This window comes from Salminus brasiliensis, chromosome 10 (genome assembly GCF_030463535.1).
Source record: "Salminus brasiliensis chromosome 10, fSalBra1.hap2, whole genome shotgun sequence".
Classification (NCBI taxonomy): Eukaryota; Metazoa; Chordata; class Actinopteri; order Characiformes; family Bryconidae; genus Salminus; species Salminus brasiliensis.
This window is the reverse complement of record NC_132887.1, coordinates 16022591-16038917: the sequence shown is the minus strand read 5'-3', so window position 1 is coordinate 16038917 and position 16327 is coordinate 16022591. Positions and strand designations below refer to the sequence as shown.

The 16327-nt window shown below is 40.5% G+C and overlaps 1 protein-coding gene across 5 annotated transcripts in view; it reads right to left on the bottom strand.

Moving 5' to 3' along the window:
* col12a1a (collagen, type XII, alpha 1a) overlaps window positions 1-16327 on the bottom strand; it is a 71946-nt gene that overhangs the window by 33945 nt on the left and 21674 nt on the right. For 3 of the 5 annotated variants that reach the window (XM_072689469.1, XM_072689471.1, XM_072689470.1), the window contains 15 exons: window positions 14602-14868; window positions 13924-14116; window positions 13649-13773; window positions 10302-10451; window positions 10094-10213; window positions 9674-9838; window positions 8574-8720; window positions 7809-7951; window positions 6606-6735; window positions 5060-5205; window positions 3197-3326; window positions 2951-3087; window positions 608-737; window positions 336-475; window positions 112-244 (listed from right to left, as the gene is read on the bottom strand). In XM_072689469.1, coding sequence (XP_072545570.1) covers window positions 112-244; window positions 336-475; window positions 608-737; window positions 2951-3087; window positions 3197-3326; window positions 5060-5205; window positions 6606-6735; window positions 7809-7951; window positions 8574-8720; window positions 9674-9838; window positions 10094-10213; window positions 10302-10451; window positions 13649-13773; window positions 13924-14116; window positions 14602-14868 — 2256 coding nt within the window. The remainder of the gene's footprint in view (window positions 1-111; window positions 245-335; window positions 476-607; window positions 738-2950; window positions 3088-3196; window positions 3327-5059; window positions 5206-6605; window positions 6736-7808; window positions 7952-8573; window positions 8721-9673; window positions 9839-10093; window positions 10214-10301; window positions 10452-13648; window positions 13774-13923; window positions 14117-14601; window positions 14869-16327) is intronic. The other 2 variants (XM_072689472.1, XM_072689473.1) reach the window with 2 other exon arrangements.

The window sequence follows — 16327 nt, the reverse complement described above, 5'->3', positions numbered from 1 at the left end:
GAAAGTCTTTGTGGTACTTATAGAAATGTTATTTGCATAAATTGGTAGATATATCTAGCATATCTAAAATTGATCCCAACTTGTCTGATGAACCCAAACTACATGTCTTACATGTGCGCTGTCTTCCAATAAGGTCCTCGCTTTCTGATTCATCTGGATAAATAGCAGTGACAGAAACATCATACAGAGTATCAGGCTCTAGGTTCTCCAATAGGTGAGTGGTATCTTCATTGCTCAGGATATCCTATGAGAGAGACAATAAGAAAAAGGTTAAGACATCAAACAACATTCACAGAGCTACTATCCTTATCTCTTATCTCATTAAGGGTTCGTACATATATGTAGTTGTTCTCTCCTGACTTTGTCCAGCCAATGCGGTAGAGCGCTACATCAGGGGCACCATGCTCCCAGTGTGCCCTGAAGCTGGTCTGGGTTACTTCAGAGAACCTCAGGTTCTTTGGAGCTGGGACAACATCTACAAAGTTGAGGACAAAGAATATGATATATTGTAATATAATCAATAAGAAACACAAAGAAATGCCAAATAAAGAATTCTGTAGAGAGCCTAGAGCCTCTAGAGAGATTGCTTCAACTTCTAAGCATTTACCTGTGATAGCCTGGTTGAGCATTGGACTGCCAGTTCCAGAGTCATACACTGGAGTTACAGCCACATCATATTCAGTCTGGGACCTGAGGTTATCCAGGCCTGTTGTCGTCACATCTCCATTTACTTCAAGCTACATGAAACCAGATTTAAAGTTTTAAAGAATGTACAGATTTTAAAGTAATCTGTTTTTTTGCTTTAAGAATTTGGCTCCCAAAAGTGGTCCAGCTGCCTATGCGTAGGCACAAAGAGCCTCACTCTCTCTAAGGGGGAGTCCTAGCTTCTAGGTAGGAAGACTTTATATGAGAGAAGTTGCAGAACATCACAGCCCACATCATGAGATTAAAAAAAAAAAAAAAAAAAGAAAGAAAGTTTGATGTTTGATGACATACACACAGGTAAAATTTCAAAATACACCATTAAATCTTCAGTCCACACCATCAATGTATAAAAACAAGCCTGGAAGTATTTATGTGACATTTATATCCACCTATTCAGCCTAAAACAGTTTAGTTATAAGGAATGTTTCTGTCTGTGCTTCTTTTTAAATAAGATGTTAGTAAAAAAATATTATTTTCTATAAAAACAGTCTATACAAACTTCAGTATGACAATTGTTTTCATAGGTGGGCATCAGAAACCTCAACCTTTAGATTAGGTACCAAAACATCCATATTTTAGATTATTAAAATATTATGAAGCTAACTAATACTTATTAAATATAGTAAATATTAAATATAGTAAATATTAAATATAGCGGCCTTCACAATCACAGGCTCACTTTACAATACAGTGCAGCAGTATTAACAAGGGAAAAAAAACCCATGAAGCACAGGAAGAAGGGAAGTGTTGTTTAAAGAGGAAAGTCCTCAGAGGAGATCTGAAGAAGGAAATAGACACACAGTCTCAAAGAGTTTGGGGTGGGAAATTCCAAAGTTTAGGAGTTACAACACTAAAACATCTGCTACCCACTGAGGAGAGTCTGGTGTAGGGGACTGCGAATAGAAAGCGTACTATAACTCTGTAGCTATTAGAGTCAAGAATGTAACTGTGTTCCAAGAGAAGTCCCTTGTAGTTTAAGGATTTCAAGCAATCTATGTCTTGACATGTGCACATGTCTCATTCCATGCCAGTAATTTTTGTAAAGCTCTGTGAGGGTCTCCAGCATTTCAAACTCGAGTAAACACATTGTTTTGAGAAGTCTTGGAAAACAAATAGAGAACACAATCCACAATCCATAAGAACAACACTTGTTGTTCTTATATAACTAGACTTTGTGATTTAAATGTGCTCTACTATCTATCAGGTAAGAGGAGCTGCTGCTGCTTGAAGGCTGAAGGTGCTTTCTCGGGCCCGGTCCACCTGTGATCCAGCCTGTGTGGGGGTGTTTACTTCATTTTTTCGTCCCAGCGCTTAGAGTTACGAGCAGCGCAGTACTCAGATTTATGCCTCAGGATGTAGCTCTTCTCTGGCCAGAGCCGACCCAGCCAGCTCCACAAAAAAAAAAGATCCAGCAATAAAACATACATCCAAAAGCACAGAGACTGACATGGTTGCTGCATGCCACTCAAAAATCCACAAGCTCCCATCCTCATTTGGTGGCATCTGCTCTCTCCATTTTCTGCTGGTAGCATGATCCCTTCTTTGTACCTGTCTTTCACTCCAAAAACAAAGGCCCTGGAGATTTGCTGCATAGCCTGTCTGCAGCTGCTGCTTCCATTGGGTTGTGTAACTCATTTGCTAGGGTGATAAGTTAGGGGACTCGTATCCATCAACAAATGTCTCCTCCTTTGGTTGTACGTCTGGTGTATTGCACAAACAGGTGAGGATCTTTCCAGATGAGCCACTGATGAGCCATGACCCATCGAGATGTGCTATGTCAGTAGATATAGACAATGGTGACAATTCATGGCTTTGGCCTGAAAAAGTCTTTTACAAATGTATTCCTGCTGACCAAAATTTTGGCCATGTGCTGTGAGCCTCTGTATGGGTCACTCCTTAATACATTACCATTCAAAAAACTATGTGGTTGCGATAAAATGGTTGTTATATGCTCGTTCTGTGTAACTTTACAGGTTTCAGATAATTAGTTGAAACCTAGAAAGCTGTAAAAATGAATTCTCAGATGAAAGAAGATGAAAATGAATTTGAAAACTGAATACCATTGAGAAAGTCTGGTATTTTAAAAGTGTTGTTAACCTAAAATATTGAATAAATCATGGGAAAAAATTGCATCTAGTTTATAATTTGTTAATAAAGTTCAAAAATTGTAAATCAAATGCCAAAATGATTTTACACAGAAGCATAGGAGTGTTATTGGTTCCAATCTGGTCAGTGACAGGCTCACCTCTTTTAGCTCTCCCTCCTCTGGTTTGTAAGTAATGATGTATTTGCGCACAGGTCCAGGTGCAGCGTCCCAGTCCAGCAGCATGGAGCTATGGGTCACATCCGTTATCCTCAACTCACCGACCGGAGGCATGGGCACTGTGGAACAGGGAGAGATAGGCACAAACACACAAACAAACCAGCAATGAGAATCTCAAGGCCATGGCAAGCGTCCTTGCTTGGGGTAGCATGCTCTATCGCCACCTACGGGTCACCCCCTGATTTGTGAGAGGGTCGCTGGTCGACGCGCCGTGCATGGCGAAGACGGTGATGGCGTAGGCTGTGTTGGGGAGGAGGTTCTTCAGCTGGACGTCTGTGATCTTGGCTTTCACACGCATCTGTGAAAGTTAACCATATCATCAGTCAAAGCCTGATGGTAAGTATCAAGCACTTGTGGGATCACTCCAGGAGAATTCGTCTAGGACAATGATGCCAAACTGCATTTCTGGTGGACCACAGATTCAACACATGAAAAGTTCAGTAACTAGCTTGTAGGTTCATTTGATTGTGTTAAGTAGCTGCCTCACCAATAATGCAGTTTGAAACTTTGTCTTGAATAGAATTAGAAAGTCATTTTTATGTATTTTAAGCAGGGTTAAAGGTCTAGGTCGGGAGCTCATAATGTATAATGTATGTTTGTGAATAATAATGCATCATGTATGTGCCTTTTAAATGCTAATATTTGTTCTTTTACAAACACCTACAGGTACACAAGCCATCTAAATTTTGAACCATGTGTTTGGAATCAGTGTTTTCAACACTATAAAACTGTTGGTGGATAAACGATCCTATAACCTCATGTAACTTCACACTTTCATCTAATTACAAATAATATAATTGAATGTAAGAAAGTAATCAAAGCAATAAATAAATAAATATAAATAAAAACAATATTTTGAAATTCTAGATGTGTCTAGGACGACGAACCAGGCTGCAGATAATACTGGGGTTAGGGCTGAAGTTAATGAAGATTAATATTCATTAATCATTAGTCTTTTAAAAGTGGTGATCACAGATAATGCAACACAACAAATCTCATAGAGTTAATTACAGTATATTATCTTTTCTTTAATAAATTCCTCTTGTTACCAAAATATTTAGGCACCTATTATTATATAGTTCAGAACTTGCAAATCTGCGGTGTATTTTTTGCATGGCTGTTACTGTGGTTAATATGATTAATATGAACCTGATTTTATTGTAAATGGCACATAATGGTAGTGTATATCCCTGTAGGTATTTGAAAAGGCCAATAAAAACAATCACACAAATGAGAATATATTACTTATTCACATGTTCATAAGATGGAAAGTGTGAATGTCTATGTATAAAGGAATAGTATGATCTCTACTCATTGCCCTGACCTCCTTTTTTTCAAACTGAAATGAATTACCACTTTCTAAACACCCTAAAGTCCTTGGTGGAAAGCTGGATTATGACTTGTGTATCAGACAGATGTCAGCATTGACCTCAAAACATAGTTTCCTTAATCTTTTCATCACATAAGTGATGGCTTCTCTAAGATTTAAAACCCCACCATGGCCTTATTATTTGCCTAAAAAAGACAGAAATGATTTGTAGGACATTAGAGCTGTGCAGTATCTACATAATCTTGTTACCAACACTGCTGGCCACTGTTTAATATGTTACTAAAGCAGGCCATATTTGGTTCTGCAAAGTCACAGTGGTAAATAAAGTCTCATAAAGTCTCTACTGTAAATTTACTATTATTAGCAATAGTGTGACTGTATTACTACACTGAGGTAAAAGACTTTCCATGTGGACGGATCTTATTGAGATTAAAATCTGACTGGAGGAAAATACAGAATCTTTGAAGAAATGTAGCTACACTGAACCTTTTCATTTGGTCAGTGTCTAAGTCTGGATCTAAGTCTTCATTTAATTTCGTTAAAGTTCTGCTGGCTTTTTGGACATGTCCAGCTAGTGTATCAAACCAAAAGCAGTGCTACAACAGCTTGTGTTGATGAAATGATGAATGATGTGGGCAGCAGATGCAGCAGCACCGCAGTGGATGCTGTACCGGAGTGGAGAGCTATAGCACCGGTCGTACCTCTTGCTCGGAGGTGGGTTCAGTGGCGTTTTTAGCGCTGTAAAGCACCAGGTAGCCCGTGGCTCCTTCAGCGGGCTCCCATTTCACCCTCATGGAAGTGGTGCGCAGTTTGTAGATGGTCATACTCCTCGCCGTATTTAGAGGCACTACAGAGGGGGAACACGTCTTTTCTCTTCTTCTTTAGTTCATTTTCTCCCGTCTATCTAACTAACTGTACCTTGAGACTAGCAGAGGTGCGGATGGATGAATGACGCATACTGCCGTGGAATAATGGGAACATGGACACGACGGAGGCATGGAAGACAATGGATGGATGGCTATGGAGTTTGCATATCCACAATGATGGATGATGAATGATGATGACAGACAAACACAGCACACACTGAAACTGAACAGATAGACCAACAACACTGCACAGGCCACACAATGACATGAACACTGAAGGCATGGATAAATCAATGACACTTTGCCGTGCCATGCAGCATCATGCTGGTAACATTCATGACTCTGTGAAGGGAATGATGATGGTTATGTTTAGGCCGGGGCTCGTTAAACATAACATCACATACAGCAATAGCAATGGACACACAGCGTAGCATCTGAAAACTCTTTCCTAGTCTAATCAGTATCAAGCTGAAGTAGCAAATCTTTGTTTGAGCTCAAACTAAACGAATGTACTTGAATGTAAGTTACATTAGACAGACTAAAGTATGTTTTAATCTCAGAGGATGCATTTACAGCTGGTATTATTCAGAAAATATTCATATCTGATTATAAAGTTACATGGTTATATATATGGCCATTTTACTCTTCGCACCAGTTACCCCTTATGCATTTATATTTTGCATTCAAATCCATGCAAATGTGTCTTTGCTACGAGCAAAATGATCAGATTGTTGTTGTCCCTCCAGATTTCCACTAATAGAGCACTTTTGGAATCTTTGCAAATGTACACTTTGTAATAAGGCCACAATGCATCCTGGGCAGCATCAGTGAGTGGGTCTAAATGCTGAAAATGCTAATTTTCATCTATTTATGACTGGATTCAAATACAATATTTTGACCATTTACACTACATCTGCCTATGGACATCCCATTCTCAGAAGCTACAGGGACATATTTTAATATCAGCTGTAAATAAGCCCCAAGTTTATAGGAACAATGTTTTATTTAAAACAAATCAGGTATTCGATATCTGCTACTGTATACTGGAAAACAGTGTAACACAAAAAGAGCATTAGAAAATAAAGTCAGGACTGTGAAATGGTTTTGCAGTCGAAGCAACACTACTTACAAAGATTTGCTACATCAACAATGGTTCACATTTTTAAGTCAAAGGAATTGGCAACTCTGAGCCAAAGCCTTGAAAATTACACAGAGAATTGAGTTAACTCTGGATAATATTTATATATTTACTTTTCAGAATAAGAGTACTTATTCTTTTTTTTACCATTAGATGAGAACCCAATGGATTCAATGGGGACAGTATTAAGGCTTTGGCTCAGTTTCTATTAAAAATATAGATAGAACTGAAATTGGTCCTTACATGTGGTCTCTACGCCAATCAGTGGCTCGCTGCTTTCTTCTCCAACCACAGCGTAAACGCTCACTGAGTACTCGGTCAATGAATCCAGACCCTCCAACACCACCGTGGTCACTGCCCCATCCACAAATAACTGTAACAGGGCACACAGGGTCAAAATAAAGCAGCAGAGCACATGCTGTAACTACAGACGTAATGACGAAAATTCGCTAATGGAAACGTATGCTGGAGACAAGCATAAGAGAGAATTCCAATCTAGTACCTAAACTCACACAATCCAAAAATGTGTGCAATTCAAAGCAACTGCTTTTAATTTCACCACTTATCAGCTCAGGCTGATCAGGCCTGCCTGAGATTATACTCAGACAGAAGTCAGAATCCTACACAGTACCGTGAATACCATGAAGGCAAGTTTAACTAAATCATATCAAACTGAAACTTGGCCCTAAACCACTGTTCTTCAGCGTCTGCAGCCAACATTCTGCTGCTCATTTAAGAGCTGTCTGATAGGGGAAAAAAACACAGGCCTAGCATTCGTGTGGACAAGTGAAAACTCTTTTCCTTTTATCTCTCATGTTTTTGGCCATAGAACAAATGTGCTGTACATATACTGCAGCGAAGGTGGTTTTATCATTATTCATATCATTTATAACTGGACATAATGAGGCGGACTATCGTAAAACTATGAGATCACAATCAATTACACACACATTTTTGGATCAAAGAAAGACTTGGACATCAAAGTCTAGATCCACTCCGTAGATTTTAATGTAACCAAAATAACATCATGGAAACATAGTGGTGTGGTAGTGACCCATGTCTAAAGACACTTTAATTCACATTTATAGCACTTGGAGGACAAAAGTGCTTTAATCAATAAAAGGTTCTCTTTAACATACAAAAAAGAGCTGCCTTACACTGCTTATCCACTGAAGGTAACCTTTAGTGAGCTAGAAGCACATCTCCAACCAATAACTCCTAAAATAACATTTTGGGAATTCCTTGCCGCCCCTTGCGAATTTGCACACTAGCTCGGCAGGCTTCCACTGCTCAGAGTGATTACAATAAAAGGGTTATTGACTAAACGAAGTTTAGTAATACCAGCTACAGCCATCAAACCCAATTGTGCAAAACCATGTTTTAGTGGCTTTAAGAAGACATACTTTGGGATTATGGTTTCTTTGTCTGAGAAGATAAAAATAATACCTGCTGAGTTTGGCCTCCAGCCACTGGTACATACTCCACACGGTACTTTTCAACAGGGCCCTCAGGTCCGGTCCAGGTGGCGCGGAAAGAGTAGTGGGTCACTTCAGAGGTCACCAGGTCAGTAGGTGGTGCCACTCCTCCTCCTAAAGTGGATTATGGTGGCAGTTTAACATCTGACCTTTTTAAAAGCCCTAATTACACTGAAAGGGGACTCCCTTGCAACTAGGCTTTTTAGGTACTATCCTTTCTGTTTTGCATAAACATCACTAGGCAGAATTTTCCTCTACACCATTCCATGACCTTTCACTTATGGGCTTAGACAGACTCCCACGAAAAGAAAGTGTGCAGCCACTGACAAATCCTAGCTCGATTACCCAAGAGGCTTTGACAGAAGAGGAATCCCTGCTCCTTTAATGGAAACGAATCCTCTCTTAATCCAAAAGTATTTCATCATGACGTAGAAAATTATGAAGCATCCTTAGGAGATAGAGGCTTGGCCACAGGACAGTCTCTCAGATTTCCTCCCTCGGTGAGGTAGACAGATTTACTCAGCACTCACTGCTATTTCGACAACGATTATAAACTCAGGACATCTCAGGCTGAATATCTGACCCAGCCATCTGACGTTCTTTCATCAGCCCTTCTTAAATACATGAATAGGTTCTATTTAGTCCCAAGGGCTCCACATCTTTGTGCCAAAACTAAGATTAATACACCAGAGTACCTTTCATTACCTTGGTCATAAGAGCATGTCCTTAGACTTACCTTCACCTTTGACGCTCTTACAGAGATTGTCTGACAGCTCGTCAACGATGTCCAGAAGGAAGGAGAAGTCCGCCACGTTATACATGTGAATTTCATCAGGATCAGAGGCGATGGAGCGCAGCTCGTTTTCGTCAGCATTCTTCACGCCTACATTCCACAGTGAGCAGACAAGAACATCACTTCTTTCGTCCATCCTCCATAAAAAAGATGGATGTCCAGATAAAACCCAGGCACCAATCATTAGGCTCGCTTGTATAGTTACATCAACCAAAGGTTGGTAAAGAAATAATACCCAGGTTAAGGTCAGTTTTATTAAAGTCATATTGTGAGTCAAGATCATCAGAGACCCTAGTCAGTTTGTTTGGCCCAAATATGACTGTAGTTCTTTTTTTATTCATTGCCCATGATGGATACCATAGTTATCATTATTTAGCCTATCACTTGTCATGATTCTCAAATGGTCAGTGATCGTTTTCCTACCCATTAGCCAATCAGATTTATTCTACACATGATAGTGCTGTTGCAGTTGGCAAATATTTAACTCAGCCTTGCTTGAAGCTCCACAATTTTAAAAAGTATTCACAGGCCTAATGTATCTAATAGGCCTGTTTCTGTTTGCACTAGGCTAACTCAGTTAAAGGCCGGTTAGCTTATTATGCAATGTCTATAACCAAAGATATTTTAACAATGAATAGTATGTTAGAAGATTAGCCTAAGCCTCCTTAATACCAGAAACTACACAGCATGGCAGCAAGGTGAAGGGTTACGCTTGTGTGTGCAATGCTGTGGGAGTGTATATTCTGACCACACAGAAGTACCCTACAAATTTGTGCATGCATGCCATTATTGCAATGCGTGCCGCTAGTGGTTAGTTTAAAAGGACACCACTCAACACAGCAGCTCTCTGGTGTGGTGTTGGGCTGCTTCTGGTTTAAAATGTGCTTCATTTTATTTGCAATCAACTTGCCTTGAGTACATTTTTCCGAGTGCACTTTACTCCAAGACCAAATGACGAAATAATTACCCTTTATTTCAAAACAGAGACAGGTCTCAAGACCTGAGCGCTACAACACTAGTTGGAAAAGTGAAAGTTTTCTCACCAATCGCATAGAGCTCAATGCCCTGGTCACGCAGATTCTGAGAGTTGGTGATAATGTCATCTTGAGATTTGCCGTCAGTGACAAGCACACCGATTTTGCGGGATTTTGGACGCATGCCCACATTTGCTTTGAAATTGTTCTGCAGGATATAATTCAAAGCAAGGCCTGTGGAAAAGAAAGAAAGAACGAAAACAGGACAATCAGTTCGGTCAGGCATCTGTAACAGGATTGTAACAGATTTCTAAATGCACAGTCAATAAGTTGATCCAAATCAGGGCTGCAGTAAGTGGTAAACTTTATCTTTAAAGTTACTTTATCTATCACTGTTAAATGCATACAGCCCATGATACTGAGTGTATGATGCATATGAGACCTCATTACAGCGCCAACACACCAGCATATTATATAGGTATAAAATACCTGTCAGTGTGTTTCCTCCTTTGTAAGGCAGATTGGCTACAGCCTCCAGCAGTGATTCTCTTGTTCTGTGTGCGTTCAGATGCCATTCAGTCTTTGGATCTCCACTATACTGGGCCAAACCTGTGCACAGAAACAAAACATAGTATCTGACACTCATCTCTGGGCACACATCCATTATGCACCTGGACCAAACGAAGCGTAGCCTTACCGATCTGGACACGATCTGGACCAATGTCAAAAACGCCCACCATGCGAGCAATGAAGGCCCTGATTGTCTTGAAGTTCAGCCGCCCGATACTCCAGGAGCCATCCACTAGCAGAACGATATCAGCCTGGGCAGTGGTTTTGCATTGTATTTCTGAGCAAGCAGAAGATAGAGGAGTCAGAGTGGAAATAAACAGTGCTCAAGTTACTGCTGCTATCTAGCTGAAGGAGTTCTAGAAGTGTCAAAGGTCAGAAGACACTTAGAGGAAAGAATTTGTGTTGTGGGAAGATAAAAACACACACACACACACACACACACACACACACACACACTTAGTGCAGAAGGGAAAAAATACCAAACAAGCCAAACAAAAAGAGTAGTTTATTCAGAACATTTTCATTAATCATTTACATGGATAAATTACAGGCAATGCCAAAGGCCAATCAGAAGAGTAGTGGAAATCAATGTTGACTCTTCATCACGAGAAGAGAATCACTGCGCTCCTCATAAATGGCTGCACATTCTCCAGTCTGCATCGCCCTTCCACTTCTGTGCAGACACCTGAATGAAAGCGAATCCACTGACGTCCATCTGCCCCTGCTCAGAAAGAATGCAGCCGCATGCAGCTCAAAAACAGGACAAGCTCACATTCAAAACAGACTGTGACCCTTTTTTTTACTACGTCTAAATTCCCTCTGGTAAGGAAACAAAAAAAGAAGCCATAGCAAGAGGATGGGGAGAAATAGCATTCGCAACAGTATTGCGAAAATATCATGATCAAAGTTTCTCTGAGATTTTGTACACGTCAACATGTTTTCATGACATGGCTGCGGCCGAGCTTTTCTGCTGCGAATAAAGAGAATTATCCAAGGCTGTCAAAGAGCTGGAGAAGACATACCAGCTAAGCAGATGTTTTTTTCTTGAATAATAGTACAGCTCTCAAAATAAATAAATTGCACTCTCAAGTGCATGGCACTTTAACAATGCATGTAAATAATCCAATGATTCCCAGGTTATTTTGATCACTAATGCATGACAATAATTATGCAGCTGTCAACAACAAGCTGTATTTTAAGATTATTACGCCTGACTGCTGACGGACCCTCACCCTTTATGCAACTGATAAATGAGACGATGTTAGGAGTTGCACAACACAGGTATGATGAACTCCCATGTGTGCTTCCAGGCCACTTCAGAATGTGCAAACACATGCCCTGCAGTTAGCTCTCTTTATCAGGCACATAATTTAAATGCCACATAATGTGCTAGACAGCAAAGTGCAGCACAGGTGAGAACTTGTAGGCAGCAGAGGTCTCGTGTTTTATATTATGTTCGCCCTTATGCACTGTTGTCGGCTAATCAAACAGATGTAGATGCCTTATCTGCAATAGGAATGAACTGAAGTCGTTACCTCGATTAAATATCTTTAAAAACGCCTTTCAACTGCTTCTGCCTCTCACACATCTTACACACGTCAACCCCATAACCCCTAAGGGCCCATATTTCACCCGACATGTTTCTCACACTCATAACTCACACATAGTTTCACAGTAGTCACTGAATAATGAGCCTTACAACATACTATTGATTAATAAGTCTGGGGTTCAGGGGGTTAAACATATTTACCATCCGACTGCACTCTCGGTTCAGCTATGTAGCCATGATGAGCTACACGCTGAGAGCAATATCAGCCAAAGTGCGAGACAGCAGGATCTGCCTCAGTCCATCTTGTCTTCCTCCCCAGCTCATGCTGGCCAGTGAAGCCCAGTCACTGGATCTGCTCCCAATTAAGGAGCTGCATTCCAGACCAAGGTCACAAATCTGTGCTCAAAACTTTCACTGAACAAGTCAGATTTTCCCCTCTTCTCGCTCTCTCAGTCTGCCTTTCTCACACGCATATTCACATGCACATGCGCGCGCACACACACACACACACCAGGCTGTAAAACACAGATAATTCTGAACAGATAAGGTTTTTGTCACGTCCGATCCTAAAACCCAAAAGCAGCCTGAGATGAAGTCACAATTTGAGCAGCCTGAGATGAAGTCACCATATGGGATACTCATTGCTTCTGCTCTTTCCTGACAAAATTAGCCAGGTGGAAAGGCATGTGCCATTACACAGCTGTCTCATGGCTAACAGAAATGATTTATTTAGTCTATATCATTTATTTAGTCTATATAATTGGCAATGCGTTGATTTGAGGACATGCTTTTATTGTCAAGAGCTGACTTTCAACTAAATACTCTTTTAACAACACCTTAGATTTACATACCCTAAATCTAAATGAAACACTCAGTCTAACCCTCAACATTACCTCAACCAACGTTTAAACCTTAACCTAGGCTTAGGTCAAACCCTGACACCAAACCTAACACTGCTAAGACTCAAGCAGAGCTCACCAGAGTTTTCATCTATATAGCATAGATCATCTAAAGGAATCTGTCCAAATCAAGTGGGACCATGTAGTTTATTTCTTTCCTAAGGTTTGCCAATGGATGAACATTTACAGATTCAGAAATTTGGGAAGCGTGGACTAAATCCCCTTGAATTATCATTACAGATTTACATTTCTACAGGTTCATAAACACAGTAAACCAGCCCAGTAGCTCAGCATCACCTCAACACCCTGCTTATAGTAAATACAGCACCAAATACTGGTTTAAAGTATCAGTCAAATCTAATAGGTACGGACACCGACCAGCCATAATATTACTACATCAATATTCAATATTCAGTATTGCCTAAAATTGAGAAGGTCTCTTTCGTGCCACCACAACAGATCTGACCCTTGAGGCATGGATTGCACAAGACCTCTGAAGATGTCCTGTGGTATTTGGCACCAAGTAGCAGATCCTGTAAGTGTCCTGTAATTGTGAGATGGAACCTCCATGAGCATCAGTGAGCCTTAGGTGCTCATGACCCTGTTGCCGGTTGACACAGGTGGTTCCTTTGGTAGGTTCTGACCAATGCATACCAGAAACCCCCCACAAGACCTGCGTGGTGTTTTGGAGAGGATCACATAGCTTTATGCTTAAGTATTTGTCATGCTTTCATCACCTTCAACTGTCATTCCCACCCCTTGACAGATGCCACTTTAGATGAAGACAATCAATGTTTTTGACTTCACCTGTTAGTGGTAATAATGTTATGGCTTATTTGTGTTTATTGAAATCACACTGGGCAGTTCTATAAATCTCTACTTAACTTAAATATGAAGTTATGAGTTTATGAGTTTCACATTAAACTGCTCAGGATTTAAAACTAACCCAAACAAATCATTATTTAGACTGTCTATAAACAACAGTTATCCTGAAGAACGTTAGTGGATCGGAAGATGGAAAATTACCGAATTCATTAGTTTTTGGAGGATCAGGCTCGTCAGAAAGAGTAGTCTTCTCTTCACCAGCCAAGGGCATACTCTCTCCGCCGTCAAACACTCCAAACACACTCACAGTGTACTTGGTTCCAGCTCTGTAGTGAAAGAGATAAAGTTCTCAGCTTTTATTCCACTCAACACATCTATCTATAGGATAAAAAGAGGTTCATTTATAGAAATGGAGAAAATAATGAATGAATGATTTGTGGGAACTAGAATGAAACATAAGCTTGTAAATGACCTACCTAAGCTCCTCTAGAACAACTGTGTTGTCAAAAGGACCAACTATCAGCTCTCCCAAATCCACGTCATTGTCGATAGGATGGAAGGTCACTTTATAGCCCTTCACATCTCCAGGCGCATGGTCCCATGACACCCTGAAACTGGTCTTAGTGGGTTCAGATGTTTGCAGGTTTCTTGGAGCTTTGTACATTGATACTGGAAGAGAGTTCAGGAGCAGGATATGTGAATACCAACCATGCATGAAGATAGTTCATAAGTTTAAAGTCCTAATCAGGGTTAAAGCCAAAATAGTAACAAACGTATCAGTTTTGTTATGACTATTGCACCTGTTCCCACCTTTAATCTACTGAAGAGAGTCAAAATCCCTTTACTGTTTAAACTAGTGGTTCTCTCTAAAGTGTTCTCCAGATGGTCCAAATTTTTGTCTAATCCCCATGTGCTGGGACCTGAGTTGGAAATAAATGTGGACCATCCACAGGGCTCTGAACACTGGTTTAAGAAGCATTTATTAAATTATCTACATCAGTGCCTACTGGTTTGTTTGTTTAGAGATGTGCTGTTCTGAGACTATTAAGTCTCTGGATGAGCTGAGCATTAACTGAAATTCTTTATTTACCATATTTCCATGTAGAAATCAAGGAAAATTAAATATCTTAGAGTTTACTTAATGAAATACGTACATGTGGTTCCCTCTCCTTGCCTTGCTTTTCCATCTCCATGCTTATAGACAGGGACCACCACAATATCATAGGTGGTCATGGGTTGTAGTCGCCGCAAGACAACGGTGGTGGTGCCGGCCTGTGTTTTGGTGACCATTGGTCGTGCTCCATCATGAGGCTTGTATGACACTCTGTAATTAACTACGTTGCCGGGCGCAGGTTGCCATGTGGCCCGCATGCTCCTCTCCGTCTCCTCGGTTACAGTAATGGCTTTGGCCGCAGCTGAGACTGTGGAGCAAACGCAGGAGAGCAAACGGTTGTGTTAAAATGCTGAATGATGACCTTTGCCAAATCAATTCCTTAGCCATAATTCCACAAATAGTCAGTACAGTACATGACAGCCTATTTATATAAAGAGGAGAGGTTTTGCCTTAAGCTGCTGGTAAACAACCACTGGAAAACCTAACCGTACTGCTGGTGAAAACACATCTGCCAAAACGCTCTCCCTGCAGCTGAAAAGACTCTATCCAGACCTAGTGAGAACAGACGCTTTGGGTTGCACTTCAAGCCAAACATCCTGAGTCTGCCCACAATGTTCTCTTTCCATACCGTGACTCCAGGGTGTTTTTCGTGCAGGGGGAAGCCAAATGAATCGTCGAGGCCTTAAATGATCCACGGAACACTTTCAGACCCTGAAGCCGTTTTCAAAGTGAGGGGGTTTTATGGTCGGAAAATACCACATCCAAGTTTCTGAAAATGTGGCCTGACCCAAGTGGATGCAATATGTTACTGGGAAGGCGTTGGTTTCTGAAAGGTGGCGTTGGGAATGGAGTGACCTAGGACATAAAGCACACAGGCCCCCAGTGCTGCCTGAGGCATGTTTCTGACTCAAATGGCACCTTGTGGAGTGGCCAGAATCAATAAACAATTGGGCGAAGAGTGCGTTTTTCCATTCTAACATTTGGTTTTGGTAACCATGATTTAAAATCCCCGGAAATCAGGGTGAATTTTCCTCCATGTGCTTTTCTCATTTCATCCTAAGGTACGTCAGGGAGACCCTGTCCTTCTATGATGCGTTTATAAGCTCCACATCTTCCTTCTAACTCAGACCAGGTGTGACACATTACATCAACAGTTCACGGATACACAGATTTTGTATGTCGGTGGCATTTCAGAGGGGGTGGGAATGCCAGCGACAATGACGCTATTCTTGGTCTTGTGAAAGGAGTCGTAAGTCAGTTTTTTTTTTCTGGATCAAACTGGACGAGTAAACAGAAGGTTCTATGTGAAAACATTTGTTCCTTGTTAAAATACTGGCCTAATGGTTGATGAAAAAGCAGATATATCTTATCTTGACTGTAAACACATTCAAACTATTGTGCTATGATGTGAGCTAATAAATTAAATAAATGTTTGCCATGAACTATATATGAGCTGTTTTTCTGCTTTATACCTTTATAAGGATTAACTATAAAAAGGATACACTAATATGGGAACAAAGACAATATCCAAAATTCCTCATGCATATCTCTGCTGAAGCTAATGCTAATACATACACTTGAACATGCAGAAACAGGGACTAAAACCACCTGGATTAGCATTAAAAATTCATTTTTAATTTTAAGAAATTTTTTAAGGTATATGAGCACAGTAACATACAAAAAGGTAGACATATATAGCCTAGCATCTGATAAATACATGCAATGTATGAGTCATATGTGTACTAAAATGCTTTGGAGAAACCCTG